The sequence below is a fragment of the Thamnophis sirtalis genome, unplaced genomic scaffold, assembly GCF_051295495.1.
Source record: "Thamnophis sirtalis isolate CommonGarterSnake01/CBP01778 unplaced genomic scaffold, rThaSir2_p1.2 scaffold_12, whole genome shotgun sequence".
Taxonomy (NCBI): Eukaryota; Metazoa; Chordata; class Lepidosauria; order Squamata; family Natricidae; genus Thamnophis; species Thamnophis sirtalis.
This window is the reverse complement of record NW_028261392.1, coordinates 51,579,606-51,600,840: the sequence shown is the minus strand read 5'-3', so window position 1 is coordinate 51,600,840 and position 21,235 is coordinate 51,579,606. Positions and strand designations below refer to the sequence as shown.

At 34.8% G+C, this 21,235-nt stretch overlaps 1 protein-coding gene and 1 long non-coding RNA gene across 5 annotated transcripts in view; one reads left to right on the top strand and one right to left on the bottom strand.

Annotated features, from left to right (window-relative positions):
- PDK3 (pyruvate dehydrogenase kinase 3) overlaps positions 1–13,046 on the bottom strand; it is an 88,914-nt gene extending 75,868 nt beyond the window's left edge. Inside the window, exons 1-2 of one of the 4 annotated variants that reach the window (XM_087726525.1) lie at positions 12,971–13,046; positions 12,484–12,853 (exon numbers count right to left, since the gene is read on the bottom strand). In XM_087726525.1, coding sequence (XP_087582651.1) covers positions 12,484–12,589 — 106 coding nt within the window. In that variant the 5' untranslated portion in view covers positions 12,590–12,853; positions 12,971–13,046. Of the gene's footprint in view, positions 1–12,483; positions 12,934–12,970 lie in introns of those variants that run through there. The other 3 variants (XM_087726527.1, XM_087726524.1, XM_087726526.1) reach the window with 3 other exon arrangements.
- Positions 13,047–13,124: 78 nt separating this feature from the next.
- LOC148043335 (uncharacterized) lies at positions 13,125–16,813 on the top strand. The gene is made up of 2 exons (XR_015698220.1): positions 13,125–13,260; positions 15,496–16,813. It is a non-coding gene; the product is annotated as an uncharacterized LOC148043335 (long non-coding RNA).
- The last annotated feature ends 4,422 nt before the right edge of the window (positions 16,814–21,235 follow it).

The window sequence follows — 21,235 nt, the reverse complement described above, 5'->3', positions numbered from 1 at the left end:
AAGAAAGAGCAGGAGAGAAAGCGTGTCGATCTGGTGAGAGGACTTTTCATCATTATTATTTGAGAGAACACCCTAAAAGATTAAAAGTTAAATTAAAGCTGTAGACTGAAGAGGCTAAGCGGTGAGATTAAGCCAGAATCCAGTTGAGTTGGGTTTTTCCTTCCTTTTTATTGTTGGAATTTGGCTGGATTTTTGCAAATTCCTTTTACTTTTTAAACTGGACTGTTTTTTTCCCTTTTGTCTTTTCTTTATTAAATATTTACATAACAATTTTTATTGTCTAAGACTTCTTTCCCCCTAACTTTTTCTTTTCTTTTCAATGCTTTAATGGTATTTTCTTTTTAAATCTCTTTCTCTCTTTTATTTGAGCATAAGAAAAGTAAGGGAAAGTGGAAGAGAATAAATAACACTGCCACCTAGAGGCCTGGGAACATTGTTTTCTTTTTCTTGTATGAGTGTTCAGAGAAAAGACATTTCAAGGTCTTTGAACCTGTTTATGAAATGATAGTGAGATGAGCATGAAGGATTGTTTATACAGGTGCTCTTCTGGGATACTATCAGTGCATGGAGTTTGGGCTTGAAAGAGAATTTGGAGTTCAAAGAAAGAAGATTGTTGTGACCTTGCAAAGATAACTTGCTAATTTTGTTTGAAACTTAACATAAGAGCCTTGGATTTTACAGTGGCAGTGCCCCTCCCCCCATTTTTTTCTTTTTACTCCCTTACTCTCCTTCTCATTTAGCCATTGCCAGCTGGTCGGAGGCAGAAGATGTCTGGTTTTCTTTTTCTTTTCCCTTTTCTTAAAGGTGTGCTTTTTTATTTTTCTTGTCTATTTTTGGGGATGCATACATAGACACATTTTTCCATTTTCTCTGCTGGATTCTGTTATTTTAGTCCACTGAACTGGATTAAGATAAAGAAGAACCTGAAGACTTTAATTTTTGTTCCTTTTTGTGATTGATGTTTTTTCTTTTAAACAACTGAAACCAATTGGATTAGGACAAACAAGAGCATCAAGGTTTTTTTCTTTTTCCCCTTTTCTTCTTTTTTCCATTCCTTTTTCCCCCTCCTCTTATTTTAGGGCCACTTGGGATTATAACTGTCCTCCATGTAAATCGATTAAAGTATAGAAGAATCTTAAGACTTTGTATTTTCAACTACCATATAGTTTTGAAATGAGTAAAAAGATAACGACCGTTGGTTCTGCAATACCAACTTCCTCTTCACCATCTGGAGGACAAAGATCAATACACATGATGTTGCAACAGGAAAAAGACAAGGAAGTGACACTACAGATGATTATGCAAGGAATACAAAAATACAAGTAAGAACAGAGAATATAGAAAAGCAGAGTGCATTGAAAAGAGAATAAAAATATAGAACAGAGAACAAAAAACAGGGAAAACATGAAAAAAATGAGAACATTCACCAAATGATGATGAAATATAAGAAAATTTGAGTTATTGATAGCAGATTGAGTGTGGTTGAAAAGATAACAGTGGAATACTGGGATTGGAGATCGATAAATCAGAATTCTACCTTAGATTTCAAAACGTAGAAGAAAAGGAGAAAATTTGGCAGAAATAATAATAGAAATTCTGGCAGACATCTTGGAGATAACCAAAGAGAAGATGATGGATGGTATAGATGAGGTGTTTCAAGTCTATACAAGATATGCAGTGAGAAACAAATTCCCAAGAGAAGTTTATATAAGATTTACTAAGAAAGCAATTGAGACACAAATATTACAGAAGGCAAGAGACAAAAAACTGGAATATAAAGATAAGGAGATTGTGGTTTTGAAGCAAGTACCAAGAAGAGTGAGAGATGAGAAGAGAATACCAATTTTTGACTAAAATCTTACTTAAAAAGGTGTTATATATGGCTGATACCAGAAGGTTTCCTGTTTGTATGGCAAAGACAAAGATACAGAATAGATTAAACTGAGAAAGCAGAACTATTCTATTCAGAACATCTGAGGGGGAAGGATGAGGAGACAAGAAAAGAATCACGACTAATGGAACTCCAAGAGGAGTGCATAGTTGTGACTGAGAAAGAAGAAGGTGCGGTAGGCAGCATTGACCTAAGAGAACAATGGGAACCGAGATCTAGTAGAGCAATAAATCTTTTTATAAAGTATAAATATGGAAGAGAAAAAAATGATTACAATCAATATAAATGGATTCAATTCAGCTATTAAAAGAAGGAAAACATTTTATAAATTAGAGAAATTAAAATTGGATATAATCTACCTACAAGAAGTACATATTAAAAAGCAGCATGAACAAATATTGGTGCAGACAGAATTAGGGAAAATATTTACTCCATTGCCAAGATGTAAGAAAAGAGGAGTGGTTTTGTATATTAAGGATACAATTCCAGCGGAACAAATCTACACAGATGATGATAAAAGAATCTTGACGGTGGAAATTATGGAAATAAGAAAATACTTTTAATAGCAATTTATGCTCCTAATGACAACCAAGATGAATTTTATAGAAAATTACACATGACAACAATTGAGCTTGACTATGTTAACATTTGTATGATGGGAGATTTTAATGAAATTGTAGATCAGAATATGGACTATAAAACATAAAAAACAACAAAACTGAATAGAAAGACTCTTCCAAAATCTTTTTTTAAAATGACTGATGAAATAGATTTAAAAGATGGAGAGAAAGAAATCCCACAAAGAGACAATATACCTTCTACTCAAATAAACATTCATCATGGTCCAGAATAGATATGATATGGATTTCAACGGAATTGATTTGTAATATACAGGAAATTGACATAGAAACAAGTACTTGGGCAGACCACAATCCAATGACAATTAAATGGAAAGGACAAAGGAGAAGATTTAGATCGATGCTAAACAACACTATATTAAAAGAAAAGTACTTTGTACAGAAAATGGAGAAAGAACTGGCATTTTTCTCTAAAGAAAACAGAAAAGAAGAAACATCAATGCAGAATCTTTGGGATACAATGAAGGTCTACTCCAGAGGCTTGATAATAGACTATACAAGGAAAAGAAATACAAACAAAAGACAAGCCTTTAAAATACTAGATGACGACTACAAGAGATTTGAAAAAGAGTTACAGAAATCTCCACAAAAAAGGACATTAAAATAAAAATGGACACAATGAAACATAAAATGGGGTTAATGGAAAAGGAGGAATTAGCCCAAAAAATTAGAGGTGCTAAACAGTATTACTTTGAAAATGCAAATAAACCAGGCAGGTGGTTAGTGTATAAATTGAAAAAAGAGAATCAAGAAAAATAATGCAATTAATAGATGATCAAGGGCAAATTTGTTATGGAAATGAAGAGAAGAAAAAAATTGTACAAGATTATTATGGAAAATTGTATGAACAAGAGAATATAGAAGAGGGAGGAGCCAAACAATATTTGCAGAAAGTGAACTTACCCCAGATACCTAAAGAAACTGAAACGATGCTAGAAGGCAATATAACGATGATGGAGTTAACTGAAGTACTTAAAAAACAAAACAATGGAAAGGCTCCAGGTCAGGATGAACTACCAGTGGAATTTTATAAGACATTGCAGGAATCGTTGTGTCTTCCATTACTAGAAGTTATGAATGAGGTTATATCGAAGATGAGGATACCCAAATCGTGGTCAGAAGCATATATTATGCTTGTGCCAAAAGAGGAGGCTGACCCACTTCAAATTAATTATTATAGACCTATTTCTCTGCTAAACTCAGACTGTAAGATATTTGCTTCAATATTGGCAGAACGACTCAAAAATATTTAAACAATTTTATTCACCCTGATCATAATGGGTTTTTACCAAAGAGACAAATTAAGGATAATATGAGAATAATTCTGGACACTTTGGAATATTATGAGGCACATCCTGAAAAACAAATGGCATTGATGTTCTTAGATGCACAGAAAGCCTTTGACAATGTGAACTGGCGATTTATGTTGCTACAGCTGGAACGGATAGGCTTTGGTAAGAAATTCACCCAAACCATACAAACTATATAATACAAACAAACAGCAAAGATAATGATAAATAGAGAACTGACAGACTCCATTGAAATAAAGAAAGGGACAAGACAAGGTTGTCCACTATCGCCTCTGTAGTTCGCTTTAATATTAGAAGTCCTAAATAGAAACATTAGAGAAGAAAAAGACATAAAAGGAATGAAAATTAAAAAGGAAGAATATAAATTGCAGGCATTTGCAGATGACCTGGTCTTCATATTAGGGGATCCACTAGAAACTGCACCAAAATTGATAGAAAAAAATGAGGAATATGGAAAAGTAGCAGGTTTAAAAATAAATAAAGACAAAATGAAGATTTTGACAAAGAGCATATTATTAAGACAAAAGGTAGAATAGGCGGAAGCTTTGAAGATCCAAGTCACGAATAAGGTCTATATATTTGACAGCAAGATGTAGTACATGTAAAGAGAACAATTACCATAAACTCAAACAACAGATTGCAACAGATTTGGCAAAATGGAAAAATTTACAACTATCAATATTAGGGAGAATATCAACAATCCAGATGAACATGCTACCCAGGATTTTATATTTGTTCCAGACAATTCCAATTAGATTAGGGAAAGATTACTTTGACGATTTAAACAATATAGTGTTGAAGTATATTTGGCAGGGAAAAAAGCGAGAATAAAATTAAAATTGTTGCAAGATGCTAGAACAAGAGGAGGATTTGGTCTACCTAACTGGGAATTATATTATCAGGTAACAAATTTGATGTGGGTTAAGGAATGGATAACATTAAGAAATTCTAGACTACTGACTGTAGAAGGACATGGTTTGCTGTTGGGATGGCACACTTTGTTATGGTACAAGGGAACTAAAATACATGGGTATTTTAGAAAAAATTATATACGTGAGGCTTTGCTATTAAATTGGAAAAGATTAAAAGGCAGCATTATCTAAAAAATTCCAGTCTGGTTACCAACTATTGAAGCATTTTCATATCCAATAACATACAAAAACTAACAAACAGATATGGTGAAATACTGAATACAAAGGGTGAACTTAAATCTATGCAAGAACTGGAACAGCAAGGTATAAAGATGAACTGGTTTTCATACACGCAAATACATTCTAGATATGATAAAGATCTTAAAATGGAAGGTTTCTATGATAAAATGACTGATAAAATTTTGATAGGTACTGATGAAAAGGTTATTAAAAAACTGTATGGATACTTACTAGAGGTTAAGTTAGAAGAACAAGTTAAAGAATCTATGATTGCTTGGGGGGGGGGGATTTTGGACATGGGATTGACTTAGAGAATTGGCAGAAATTGTGGTCTCAAAATTATAAAATGACAATGTCAACTGCATATAAAGAAAAATTGTATAAGATGTTCTACAGGTGGCACCTATCCCCAATGAGAATAGCAAGAATGTTCAAGAATAAAGCAGAAAAATGTTGGAAATGTCATCAGATACCGGGTTCATATTACGTGGTGGACATGCATAGAAGCTAAAAGATATTGGACTAAAATCCACACTTGGTTGGAAAAAATGATAAAAAAACATATAGACTTTAAACCAGAGATCTTTTTATTGGGAATCATATCGGAAACATACCATAGAGAATTGAAATATTTGATTGTAAATGTGTTAACAGCAGCTAGAATTGTATTTGCAAAAAATTGGAAAAATGAGAAAATACCAACGCAGGAGGAAGCTATTCACAAAATAATAGAATGTGCTGAAATGTCTAAATTGACATTTGAAATTAGAGAACAGGAAGATAAACAATTTTATAAGATATGGGATTTATTTTATCAGTGGTTAGACAAAAAAACATGGGAATGAAAAACACTAGAGAATTTTATAAATACAAGAATAATAGAATGATACAGAATATAACATAAAGATATATTATTATTGGATAGATTTAAGATGATGTAATGAATTGTTATAATACAAATGAATTCAATACTAGAATATCTCGTTTAAAATGAAGGAATAATAGTGAGTCAAATAAATGATGTACAATAATAATAATGTATGCAAATATATTTGATTTGATAATATGAGATTTCATATAAATTGTAAGTGATGACTATGGAAAGGATGCACAAAAACCATGTAACCAATTGACACACTGTATGTAATTGAAGATGGCTTTATGTTTTAGGTTTTGTTTGTCTATGTCTGTCTAAAAACAAAAACTTTCTTAAAAAAAAAAAAAGGAGATGCTTCTCCATTATGGCCCTCATGCCTAGTGTAGTCTTCTACTGAAAATCAGACTTGCCCTAAAGTACTGACATTCCGGAAGAGGCTAAAATAGTTCATTCTCTTCCAGAGGGCTTTTTAAAATTTAGTTAAGATAGCACTGTGGGAACTGATCACATAGTGTTCTGATTTTACTTAATTGATAAATGAATCTTGGCATTAATGCCTATTGGCATTAATTCTGACAGTGTATTTAGGAACTGTTGATCTATTCAAACAAGAATGCTTCTACTAAAAGTCCCCAAAGTATATCTTGCAATCCGCAGGTCGATTTGTTAATAATTATATCTCTGCAACTTTTAAAGAATTGAAATCAACAATCCAGATTAGATATTAGTGGAACTCAGCTATTTATTTATAAGGAATTAAAATCTTATTATGAGATTAATATTCAACTCTTAATGCTCTAATACAAGTAGAATTAGATTGATTTTCTCTTGAGTCCAATTAAATTTTTGCTGCCTTAAGATTTTGACTGAAACAAGTGTACTGGAAAACTTCCTTAATCCATCTCACTTTGCTAGATAGGTTCTTTTCCACCTTAAGCAGAGATGGTGATTATTTGGCATACTTAACTTGTCAACACTAATTGTTTTGTAACTTAATAAAGCCATAACTGAATTGAAGCAGATGATTTGGGTTTTGGATTTCCAATGATAGAGCCAATGTTCTTCTTTTATGACATGCTTGCACACCTGTTTCCTTAGACTATCCCTAATTATTTCTTCAGCATTTTATATGTTCTTCATATAATTAGCCTAGTATGAATAAGGGCACTGCCTACAGCTAGTCCTTGTCTTACAATCACAATAGAGCCTGGAATTTTGGATGTAAGCTGTTGCAGTTATTAAGCAGATCACCATGTGACATGACATGATTTTGCATCCATTTTACAATGGTTGTTAAGCAAGTCACTTTGGCTGTTAAGTGAATCATATCATTGTTAAATGAAGAAAAAAAAGCAAACAGCCCCACTCACCCCATTGCAAATCATGATCATGTGACCACAGGATACTGCAACTGGTCATAAATGTGAGCCTGCTGTCAAGTACCTGAAATGCAATCCCATGAGTGTGGGAGTGATGGTGCAGCAATAGCAACTTCAAGGAGAGATCATAAATACACAGTACACAGACTTTTTTGAAGTCTGTTGTAACTTCAAACAGTCATTAAGTTACCAGTTGTTAAGCAAGGAATAACTTATTAGGGCAACAAATGGTAGATACATATGTCTGTCCCATGAAAATAATAGGGATGCTGCGACAGGCAGAATTCTGAGGACCATTCATAAGTCCCCTTGTTCAGTGCTGCCATACATTTGAACAGTAACTGAAAAAGTACCAGTAGCCATAACCTGAGATGCCCTGTAACATACTGTCAATAAGCAAGATAATAAAAGCATAACGTTGTTACTCTGATCAAAAATAGAACTACAACCCAAGTCTGCCATCCATATCAAAGCACGAAAGGAATAGAACATTCTTAATCAACTTACAAAATATGGATCAAATGGATATCTCATAGAGATGGTTCCATAAGATGTGGGCTGTTAATAAAGAGGCAGTCTCCTACTTTCATCATGGGATAAATGGGACCTTAGGATAAATACACAGAACAGGCAAAAACCGTACAGGATAGATTAGCATGTAAACTCAGAGCTGCTATCTTGTGTGTTGGCCATCATAGAAAGCCAGACAAATATCAGGTTTGAAAGGTTTTCTTGCTGTTTTGTAAACTTTCTAATAATAGCGGAGCTTTCAATGAATAATTAGCTACAGAGCACTTAAGACTTAAAACACGGGTGTAGAACTCAATCACATCATGGGCTGTATTGTGACATATCACTTTGCCTTTGCGGATCCGGGGTGGGCGTTGCCTGCATATGACACATCTGGCCCCTGGACCACCAGTTTTGACAGGCTTGATTTAGAAAATAGAAGTAGTCTGTATTTCTTTTTATAATATGGATTGTACAGCTATTGAGTTGAGTATAGTTTTATATATTAATACTGATATCTTCAGTTCTGGAACTGTAATAGCTAATACAATGATCAAAGCACAAGTGAAAAATAGCTATTAGTTAATAATCAAGGTGATATATTTTGCATCAATTGGAGTTTCCAGGTCATTTTGAAGGACAGGCCTATGTCAAGCATTTGCAGTAGCCTAAATGTGAACTGAAGACTCACTATCATGAGGGTATCCAAGTCCAGGAATGTTCACAACTGCCATGTATACCAGAAATGGGCAAAGGCACCTTAGGTTATGGCTTCCACAAATTGCTTAGCAGAGGCCATGACTCCAAGATGATCCCTGTGAATGAACTAAAATAATGCTCTTTTAGAAGTACAATCCCATCTAGTATTAACTTCAGGATTTGAATTCAATCAGATCAATTACCTAAAACAGAAACTATTTCTGGGATTTAATTTTAGCTTGTCAGGCTCTATTAACTGCTATATCAAATTTATTTAAAATTTACACAAAAGCTAGTAGTCACCAACCAGATGATTATGAATTTATCTATATGCTACTGAAACTGTCTGTTTCTAATCTTCAATTTAGCAAAATAATGCATCACACAGCAACAGTTTTCCAATAAGATACTTCAAATAGGCTAATGTACTAGACAAGAATTTGGTGGTAAACTAGAATTATTTTGACACACAAAAAATTGTACTTCGATGTCTTACTGATTGAGGAATGATGAAATGTTTGTTTTAAAAGAAATAAAACTTTTGAACCTAAAAAAATATATATAGGCTAATGTAAATACTGTATCTGAAATCCAGGCTCCATCACTGCTGTGGGGCTGAAATTTGGCAAAATTTGTGGCAGCTTCAGGGCTGTTATGATCAGCCATAGTTATGTGATCATTTCTAATGCTTCTTGTCAGTTTCCCACAAGGAAAGTCAATGGAAGTTGGAAGTCCCAGGCCAAGTAGGCAGGTTAGATGTATGATAGTACAAAGGAGGCACAGGGAGGATAAGAGCTCATAAGTGGCAGGTAAGTAAATAGTTCTGAAAGGATGACCCAATGGATCATGTGTTACCTAGTATTCTCTAACAAATGAAAGAGCTGGGAATTTTTCTAAGTGCCTCATTTGACAACCGAGATTGTTTCTTACCAATTGTGATCATAAAACCAATAGGCAAGAGCAATAAACTGACATATATAATTTGTTCATTATTTATCATTCAGAAGGACTAGTGGCATTTTGATTCCAAAGCAAAAAGATAACTTTGAAGCACATAATGGATGCTTATGTAGCACTTATTTGCAACTCCTTGAAACAGCAGCTTCTTTTCCAAGTTTCCATGAAACTGCCCTCAGCACCAGCAAGCTATTCCAGGAAGTCAAAGAGTTGTAGACAGGTGCTGCACACATTTTTGACTTTGAATCCTGCACAACCTTATCACTAAAGGGTTTTTTTAAAACTCAATGAAAATTAGGCTTCAATTCTGATCATGTGATATTTGTACACATATAATATACTGAGTAGCTGCAGGCATTTACTAAATATCTATGCCATTCATTATTTTCAACTACTTCTGTTCCCCAGATTATTTCAGCAGCTGAAGTTTTTACTAATGTAAGCTTAGCTTTCAGAATTTTCTACTTTTTATATTGCAATAATCACAAATCAAATTGGGATGTATTGTACAACTGAAGATCATTTTTCAATCCAAGGACAAAGAATTCAACATAGGAACAACCTGGTTCCTGTTATAAAACGGGATCTGCTCTGGAAAAGATTTATGAATGATTATACTAATGTCTCCTTTGTCACACTTCTTTTGCAAATCAGAAAAAATGTGAGTTTTTTAAATATATTTTATTTCATAAAATTAAAGAAGACAAGTTTTTCAGTATAAGAAATATGAACTGAATACTTTTAAGAACTTTTCATTAGTTCTGACTGGTACTTTTTGCAGAGGTTTCATTGTTGATGGCACTACTAAATACGAAAATATTTTTAAAATAAATGTACAAAAAATAATACTTATTTTAGCCAATTTAGTACCTTTTCATCCTTTACAACAACAAAAAACCCTTCACATTCACTAGAATGTGGCTGGTTAATAATTAATGTAATCTTTACATTTGGATTAAATCAGTGCTAGATACTTGGAGTTTGAAGCCTTTCCAAATAGCTCTACTTTTACTTGTATGCACTCAATTTAGATAATAAAAGTGTTAGTTTCTGATTTGCAAGAATTCTGAATACAGAAATGAATATTAATGTATTATATGATTTAGCTATTTTGTTATTTCTATCACAAAAGTATTGTAACCTCTTAAAAGATTTTCTTATTGCTCAACGTTTTGCATAAAATATATTTATGTGCTGCCTTTATTATTTTTATAAATAACCTAAGACAGTGAACATACCTAATGCTCCTTCTTCCTATTTTCCACAAAACCACCTTGTGAGGTGAGTTGGGCTGGGAGAGTGATTAGCCTAAGGTCACCCAGCTGGTTTTAATGCATAATGCAGGAATACATACAATACTCTGGTATGTAGCCTAGTACTTTAACCACTAGACTAAACTGATGCTGACAAAAACTATGGAACAAAATATGTAAGAATTATATTTAAGCCAAGGGTTTCCAATGTTTTTGTGCAAAGGATGTTTAAGAATCTGGTGATCCCCTTCTGAGAAAGATGTATTTTAAATTTATAAAATAAAATAGTGAAAATAAAGTTGTAAATATTGTTATCATCTAAATTCTTGGTCCACTGATCAGTCCATATTATAGTGACTCTGGGACATGGACATTCTTAAATCAATATATAGGAAATATTAATATAGACATAAAATATGATTCTTTATAAATTAACACAGTGACACTGTAAATTATAGAGAAACATACATTTATGAAATAACATCACTTGTGTATTTTAAGGCAAAACAAATTATTTCCATTTTTGTTCTGTTTAAAACATCTGAATGGTAATCAATACAAGTAATTCTTGAATTGTACTTCACAGATATAAATCAATTTAATGTTCTGTTTTAAATATCCAGTGCAAATAATTATCCTTAATCATTTCAGTCATACTTCAATAAGGGTATTTCAATTCTAAGGCTGCAAAGGTGAATGTAAATGTGCAAAACTCCAATCAACTCTTCAGCTTCAAAGCTGGTAAAAGACTGAGGACTTTTTTGCAGTGTGAAAGAAATGCAACAAGAAGCCAGAATGGCCAAGGAACTGATATTTGAAAAAGACATATAGCATTGCACAAAGCAAATTCATTTCTGCACATTATATCAAAATACAAATAATGTAATCTTCATGTAAGTCAACTAGGTTCAAATTAGTTGAAATCAGGCTGCTATGTTCTCACTTTGAAACCACAAATAAAGGATTCAAATAATTCTTCAAATAAGAATTTTCCTGAAAGCCAATCCATTTTTGTTTCTCCTGAATTCTGTTCTTCTTGTACTCCAATTTCCTTTGATTTACACATTTCCTCAAATGAACTGCTATAGTGCAACTCAAGTACTGTAGGGTGAGAACACAAATGTAACATTGCATACACTGAATCACCAAACTCATATATAAGATTCATGATTGAAGACTCTTCCATAACTAGCACAATATTGAAAATACAAGTAGCACTAACTGTAATCCGGGCTTTGCAGGCCTGAGTAAAAGTATGATTGATTGCCTACTTTGGACAGTGTAGCACTAAACTTGAAAAAGCTGTTCCACACTGGAAGAAAAAAAGATTTAAGAAACTAAAATTCAATAACAAATAGGCTCATGAAATAGTTTGAAGATGCATAGTGCTGGCTAAGTAAAGCAATATTTGCTTTTATTTTCAGTTCACTCTCTGGACAAGAGACCTATGGAGAACATTGAAACAGTTTTTGACGTATAAGATCTGGGAGTTCTTCGGCACTCTTTGTCGAAGAAAAAAATACAATTTGTTGAGTTTCTGTTTTCCTGTAGCAGGTTTCAAACTACCTTCTAAATTCCCAAACTAATATTCTACTCATTCAGTTATGTCTCCTTAGACCCTACCCACGCTAGATGCCAAGCTACACTGCCTTGTCTCTAGCCCCTACCTAACATTGATTACGTCACACACAGGAGAGTGGGAGTACCCTAGAGATCTTTCTCCCACGTCAGACTGAAACAAAAATCTTAGTTGGGCGGAGAGAAGATGGTAGAATGTACGCAGCACTGCGACCGCACAGGTGCCGTTTAATAACTCACCGAAGTCCAGGAACTGCTTAATAGAGAGCGGCGACGGGGAAAAGCGAGAGTAGTATTCGATTTGTTTGGGAATGGGGCTTTTTAGAAGCGCCCCACATAGCCGCATGATTTCTTACTGGAGTTGAGGAAGCGCGTAAGGTTCGCGGTTATGCCAGGCCGCCACCACGACGGACGTCGACAGGGCCCTGGTCCAACCGGCGACCCGCGCGGGGAGGCTCACGCACATAAACAGCGCGAGGAGACGGCGGGAAGACGCTCGCAACTGTCACAACGGCTTAATAGCTCCCCAGGGCCACTCGAACGCGCTGAAGAAGCATCAGCAACAGTTCCTATTGTCGCCGCCGCTACGCTCTCCGCGCCAAATCGTAATCTACAAGAGAAAGCGAGAGGACGTATTATCCTCCCCACCTTCACGCCCCATTCCCTAGCTGCTCAGCCCGCCCCGTCATCGCCGGCTGTTTAAGAAACGCCCGCCCTCTATGCTTACCCAGTCTTCTGACTGGATAATAAAAAACCAACATCCTCCGGCCCTCTTGCTTTCTTGAATGCCCACCCACCTACCTAAGCACCGCCTACTATCACCATGACACCCAAAAGAAAGCGCAAGCGCATACGCAAATGATAGTGCATTGGACCTCTAACCGGATTTGAAGGTGAAGATGAGATATTCGTATGCTCGGAACTGACATGCAAATAAACCCATGTTCTTTTGATTCTTAATTGAAGCCCTTCTCCCGTTTTCTCTGTCTTCAGAAGCCTCTCCTTGGGAAACAAGAGGTACTAAGTTCAACTGTATCCTTAGAAGAAAAATAATGCACAAGTTAATTGCGGAGTTCATTGAAAATCTTTGAAACACAAATTCGTTTAGTAATTTTTATTACCCAAATCAGCAGTGATAATGACTGAATATATGTGTGTGTAAGCACACATGCAACCGCTAGCTATTTTTAATATCTAAGAATGCAAGGAAAGGAGAATTTTAGTAACGGTAACAGAAACATACATAAGCACTAGTGCAGTTTAAGACCGGTCTCTAGGATTACCATATTTGTACTCCAGAAGACAGATAGTATAGATTTCTGACCTCTTATACTGTCTAACTCTCATCCTGATCACTAGATTGATTGATCGTCTATCAAAAAGTATGGAGTTAGTTCAACCAATTGGCAAACTTTCAAGTTAAGCAATTCAAAATTTTAATTTATTTAATATTTGCCTGTGGAAGACTAATATTATAAAATCTCATTTTTGAAGTACATTTTGCAACAATTCCTGTGTTCCAGGAAATCACTTAAGACATGAATATAAAAACTTTAAAAAGAGAAACTATATCGATAGAGTAAAAACAGGTGATTTTTGTGTCATACACTCACAGAAAAAACTTGCTCAGCAATAAAAAGTGGACAGCATCAACAACAATACAGTAAATATAAAGGGAAATCAAATATAATTTACCTGAACAATTTGTTTGACAATATCTATATAGTCTTGTATCTGTAACCTTTAACTGGGTGAAACTGCATCATGTGCAAGAGTTTTTCAACCAAGATAGCCCAAACAAATCAATTTACTGAATGTATTAAAGTCTGGGACTCATGCCATCTGTGGAACTGAAAATTGGCAAATTTTATAAACAATTACTTTATAAACAATTTTATAAATATTATCATAAAGCCATTTTATGACATAATAGTAAGATGCCATAATGTCACAAAACATTTTCTGTGGTCAACTCCTTATGTGTGGCTGTACTATGCAGATACATCTCTGAATATCTCCCTGGATTTTAAATAACTTTTCAAGTGAATTAGAAGCTCTGCATTGTTGAAGGCATTGAGAAAATCTGGTAAAGAAATATCTCTAAAACAATGGCTCATAGGTTGTCTAGTGTACTATTAAAATATGTATTGTTAAAACAACATGACCTTTATGAATGTAGGCGAATATACATGTCCCAGGATATGGTTGCAGGATCTAATTTGGATAAGTCACTGGGACCAGAGGTTTTGTCTTCCAAAATTTTGTACTCATGCTGGAACCTATCTTCAGTGAACTTCTCTCTAGCAGAGTGTGTGCTGTTCTGTCTGTGGTATATATAGTGCCTGTTATAACGGCCTTTTTAGATGTTGATTGGGGGGGGGCGTTGGCTGGCTTTTAAATCATTAGCTGTCATTTGCTTGTGCTGCCCAGCCCTCCTTTTCTAAGTACTTGATAGGCTGGTGGTAAATCAGCACACATGTTGACTGACAAGGGGCCTGTTTCCCAGTCTTCAATCATTTTCCTTGCTGTTTTTGTGCCTGCTCATCCAAGAATCTTGGTAGCTGCAAAATTGAATATGTGTCCTTGTTCACTGCAGTGTGAGGCTACCAATGTGTTCAAGTCTCCTCAGCTGACCACTCACTTGTGTTCTTGCAATCTAGTAATTAGCTTCCTCCTTGTCAGTCCTACATAGTCACAGGGGCAATCCATACAGGGGATTCAGTAAATTACATTGGAAGTATCTCCCACCTCCAAATAATCTTTAGGATGCATAATTTGTCCTCATATGGTAGCTTCTGTGTGGTGTACGATACCCACTTGCAGATCTCACAAGCTGTATTCTACAGCTTCCTAAATGTTTTTGACGTATGGCAGCTTGTGCTATGTGATTGGTCTTGTACCTTGTGTCTTTGTTTCTCTCCCTACGATGTTGCACAGACATCTTGTGACATATGATTATGGGTACCCATTCTGCTTGAATTGTTCACATAGGTAGCTGATCTCCATTTGGCTTGCTAGGTACTACAGTGAGTTTTCACCCTGCCATATAGTGTTCTGATGCAACTCTTTTTTGTGTGACAATGGATGGTTACTGTTGAAATTCAGAATGCATGATATATATTCTATATATTTCATTGAGCTGTGGGTTGATTGCTATTGTTACAAAAATAGGGTGTTGAAGGAGGTATACCAAGGGTTGTTTGGAAAAAAATCCTTAGCAGTGTAAAATAATTACTGTATTTGTCATTTCAGAGAAATACTTTTTGACTACTAGAGATGTCAAGCACTTCAAATATATCAAAAATAGGAAAGAAGGCCTCATTGACGCCCTCATCAGCAACATCATCCCCATCGAATCAACGATCGATAGAAAACATGCCAGGCTTGGAGAAGTTAATCTCTATGCAGAATATGCAAGTGATGCTACTATCAATCCAAGAAGTCATGTCAAAAACCACAATGAGATTAAAAGCGAAATGGGGGAGATGAAGGGGGACATAAAAAAGATTGATGAAAAAATAGGGAACATCCAGCAAATGATAACAAAGAGTAAGCAGAGAATACAGAAAGTAGAAATGCTAAACAAACAGAAAAAAAATGGAAGAAATGGATCAAAAACTATCCTTGGCTAACAAAGAATAAGAAGAGACAATTTTTCTTGAAATGGAAAAGGCGGCTTTCTATCTGAGATGTCAGAATATTGTTGAAGAGAAAGAGGAAGACTGGTTGAGGTGATGATGGACTTGTTGGCGGAAGTATTGCAGAAAAACAAGCACAATGTACAAAGTGACATAAATGAAACATTCAGAATCCACACAAATTATGCAAGAAGGCACAAACTACTGAAAGAGGTGTACGTAAGGTTCACCAAAAAGACAATAAGAGATGAAGTATACAAATGAACGAGAGATGAACCCATGATGTACAGAGGGAGATAAATCCAGACATTAAAAGAGTTACCCAGGAGAGTCAGAACAGAGAAGACAGTTTCAATTTTTGACCGCACAATTTATTAAGTACAATGTAATGTTCAGATGGTTGATACCAGAAAAAATTCTGATCTTCTGGCAAAATAAGAAATTCACGGTGGATACCTTAGATAAAGCACGTGAATATTTTGAACACCATTTCAGGACAGATGAAGATTAGGAAAGTAGAGAGGAGATATAAAGTAAAAGCCAAGATGAACTGCAAACAGAAGTAAAAGCTTTAGAACAAGAAGAAAGAGTGAGGGTGGAAAATGACCAGGTGGAATGAGAAGGCACCAAAACAAAAGGATAGAGAGAGACAAGAACAACTAGAAAGACAAGACCCGTATATAAGTGAAAAGATAGATGAGGAAATTAAGATGCTATCTGTTAATATAAATAGATTGAACCTCCCCCCAAAAAGAAAACAAATCCTTACAAAACTGCAAAGATTAAAATTGAATATAATCTGCTTCCAAGAAGTGCACATCAAAAAACAACATGGCAATCTATTAGAATACTCCAAAATTGGGAAGTTGTACTCGTCTTGAGTATATCAAAAGAAGAGAGGAGTAGCATTATACATTAAATCTAAACAAATATATGCAGTGATTATCTGGGATATCTTTTTAATCTCTTTTCTCGCTTTTTTCTTTCCCCTTTCTTTTTTCCTTATAGTCAACATTAATTGGACGAGCTATGAAAAGAAAAAGAGAGAATAAAATCAGGAAGATGAGCAGAAAGACAACACCAGTGGGCTCAGCAACAATGACTCCTGACTGCTCCCCGGCAGGAGGTCAAAGGTCAATACAGATGATGATTCAACAGGAAAAAGAGAAGGCTACATCATTAGAGGCAATTATGCAAGCAATACAAAAATTACAAACAAGCACCGATGAAAAACTAGATACGCTTGTAAAGAGGTCTGAAAATATGGAAAAGAGGATGAAGACAATGGATCAGCGAATTGGGAACATAGAACAAAAAATAGGCTAGACAGAGGGAAAAATTGAAATTATACAAAATTGGATAGTGAAACAAGAAGACAGAATGCAAAAAATTGCTGAAAGAGAAGAACAAAGAGAGAAGAAGGATGAAGAACTCAACAGTAGATTGAGCGAAATGGAAACAGAAAGCAGTGCAATAATAGGATGGGAGCGCTCTGAATATTTTTTAAGATTTCAAAATATAATAGGGGAAAAGGGAGGGAATCTGACACAAATAATATCTGAAATACTGATAGATGTGTTAGAGATACCCCAAGAGAAGATGATGCATGGCATAGATGAGACATTTCGGGTAAATACAAGATATGCAACGAGAAACTCTCTTCCAAGGGAAGTGCATGTAAGATTTACTTTAAAAAGCATTGAAATTACAAATATTGCAGAAAACAAGAGACAGAAAATTGGAATAGAAAGGCAAGGAGATTGTAGTCTTAAAGCAAATTCCAAGAAGAGTGAGAGAGAAGAGAAGAAAATATCAATTCCTGACTACAATTTTACTTAAGATAGGAGTTAACTATAGATGGCTGATACCAGAAGGTTTAATATTTCTATGGAAAAGGACAAAGGCACAGAATTGACACAATTGAAAAAGCAGAAGCCTTCTATACAGAACATTTGAGAGGAAAGGCCGAGAAGACTGGAAAAGAAAAACTAATGGTGCAACTGTTAGATACATCCATGACTGAAACTGAGAAGTTGGAGGGCACCGTAGGTGGGATTGATATTGAAGAAGGTGCCATAGGGGGTGTAGATATTAGAGAATGATGGGAACCAAGATCAACTAGAGCCATAAATCCTATATATAAAGCATAATGATGGAAGGAAAAAATGCTCACAATTAATATAAATGGACTTAATTCGGCAATCAAAAGAAGGAAAATATTTCACAAATTAGAAAAGTTTAAATTAGACATAATTTGCTTACAAGAAGTACATATTCAACAAAGATATGGTCACATATTAGTTCAACCAAAACTTGGAAAAAAATTTACCTCCTTGGCGGACTGCAAGAAAAGAGGAGTGATCCTTTATATTAAAGACAAAATTCCAGCAAAACAAATTTATACAGATGAAGACGGAAGAATCTTGATGGTGGAAATTATGGACAATACTAGGAAAATACTTTTAATTGAAATTTACGCACCTAATGAAAAACAAGATGAATTCTATAAAAAACTCCACAAGAAAATTTGCGACCTAGACTATGTTAACATCTGTATGATGGGAGATTTCAATGGCATTACAAATCAGAACATGGATTATAAAACACATAAAACAACAAAACCAAATAGAAAAACACTCACAAAGTCCTTCTTCGGGATGATGGATGAAATAAACTTAAAAGATGTTTGGAGAGAAAGAAATCCTACAAAAAACAATATACTTTCTATTCAAACAGACACTTATCATTCTCTAGAATAGATATGATTTGGGCCTCAATGGAATTATTTGGTGATGTACAAGAAATTGAATTAAGTACTTGGATAACCCAATTATAATCAAATTGAGAGGTCAAAGAACAAGATCTAGATGGACATTAAACAATATGATATTGAAAGAGAAATACTTTGTACAGAAAATGGAAAAAGATTTGGCTTTCTTCTTCAAAGAAAATAAAAAAGAAGATACATCCATGCAGAATCTTTGGGACACAATGAAGGCCTTTTCTAGAGGCCTGATAATAGACTACACAAGAATGAGAAACTTAAAGAAAAGACAAACATGTAAAGATTTAGAAAACAACTATATGACACTGGAAAAAGAGCTACAGAAATCTCCACAAAAGAAGGATATTAAAATAAAAATAGATATAATTAAACACAAAATTGATTTATTGGAAAAGGAGGAATTGGCACAAAAAATTAGAGGCACTAAATAGAATTACTTTGAAAATGCAAATAAGCCAGGCAGATGGTTGGCATATAAACTGAGAAAGGAGAGAGAGATAAAGAAAATACAACAACTAAAAAGATGAACAAGGACAAATGCACTATGAAAATGCTGAAAAGAAGTAAATCATACAAGACTATTATGCCAAGTTGTATGAACAAGAGAATATAGAAAAGGGAGGAGTCAAGCAATACTTACAGGATGCCAATCTGCCCCAGATACCAAACGATACTAGAATTATACTAGAAGGTAAAATAGCAATGATGGAGCTAACTGAAGCTCTTAAAAGACAAAATAATGGGAAGGCCCTGGGACTGGATGGCCTACCAATGGAATTTTACAGAACACTAGAGGGATCCTTGTCTCTTCCTCTTCTGTGAATGAAGCAATGGCTGAAAATAAAAGACCAAATTCATGGTAAGAAGCATATATTACATTGCTACCTAAAGAGGAGGCAGACCTTATGCAAATTAAGAACTATAGACCAATCTCCTTGCTAAACTCAGACTATAAGTTATTTGCATATATACTGGCAGAAAGACTTAAAATATATTTAAATGGGTTTATCCACCCAGATCAAAATGGTTTTTTACCAAAGAGTCAAATTAAGGATAATATAAGAATAATTTTGGACACCTTGGAATAATAAGATGCTCATTCTGAAAAGCAAATGGTCTTGGTGTTTCTTGATGCACAGAGGGATTTTGATAATGTGAACTGGCGATTCATGATACAACAAATGGAACAAATGAACTTTGGTAAGAATTTTATTCAAACTATACAAACGGTATATCACAAGCAAACAGCTAAGATAATGATAAATGGGGAATTGACAGGCCCTATTGAAATAAAGAGAGGTATGAGACAAGGAAAAATGAGAAAACACCAACACAGGAGGAAACTATTCGGAAAATAATAGAATGTGCTGAAATGAGTAAACTTACATTTGAGATTAGAGAACAGGAGGATGAGCAATTTTATAAGGTTTGGGATTTGTTTTACCAATGGTTAGATAAAAAAAACCTGGAAGTGAAATTGTTTATTTATGTACTACCAGAAAGTTATAGTCATTATTATGAAAGTTTTTTGCTATGAAATAGTGTTTGATCATATGATATATAAAGGACAATAATGTATTTAATGTATAAGAGTGGGATGATTTGAACCCTATGTATAATTGTAAGTATTGACCATGTTATACTGGAAAGATTTTTATATGTTAAATGGACTAATGATGATGTAATGAATAATTGATACATATATGAATTGAAATGTTCAATAACTACTTGGATTAACAATGGAAAACTATTTCTGGAGTTGAATATGCCACATTATAATTATTGTATACTCTATGGATGATTAATATTAGTGGTAACCTGAACACATAATGCTCAATGATAATGATGTATTTCGTTATGTTTGATGGATAACTAGTGATCTTATTTTTAATTGTAAAAACTGATGTACAAAAGTTTGTAACAAAATCAAATTGCTTGACGAAATTGAGGAAAGTTTTTCTATATGTTGTTTTGTTTTTGTTTGTTTTAAAAATAAAAAAATATTTTTAAAAAAACAATCGGTAGGTGGTTGACGTCTGGCATAGTCCTAGCCTGTGAACAGTAATCTAGAGCTGTACCTCACCGCATCATGGTGCATTCCACCTGTAGTGCTTCCACTACCACCACCTGGGCAACTCAGGCATCTGTAGAAGACATCTGCAGAGCCGCGTCCTGGACCTCATCATCGCCGTTTATCAGACATTATCGGCTGGACTCCTTTGCTTCGGCAGAGACGGCGTTTGGATGATGCATGCTGCGAAGAGTTCTCTCTACGGAAGGGACCCTGGACCAGCCTGTTGCCCGCCCTTGTTCATCTATGCTTGGGTATATCCCATGCATGGAGTCTCCAAGAAATGCACAGAGAATGATGGTTGGTCTTACCTGAACGGCAGTTCTCTGTGCACTGCAAAGGAGGCTCCATTCCCTTCCTGAGGAGCCGGTCCAGGACCCATCTCGAACTCTGCATTTCTAACCATGACTCTTTTTATGACTTTCTTTAATCTATGCCTTCGTTAAGAACTGGCCTACAGTAAGCGTGTCCAAATATTCAAACTCGGTCTCGGGGCTA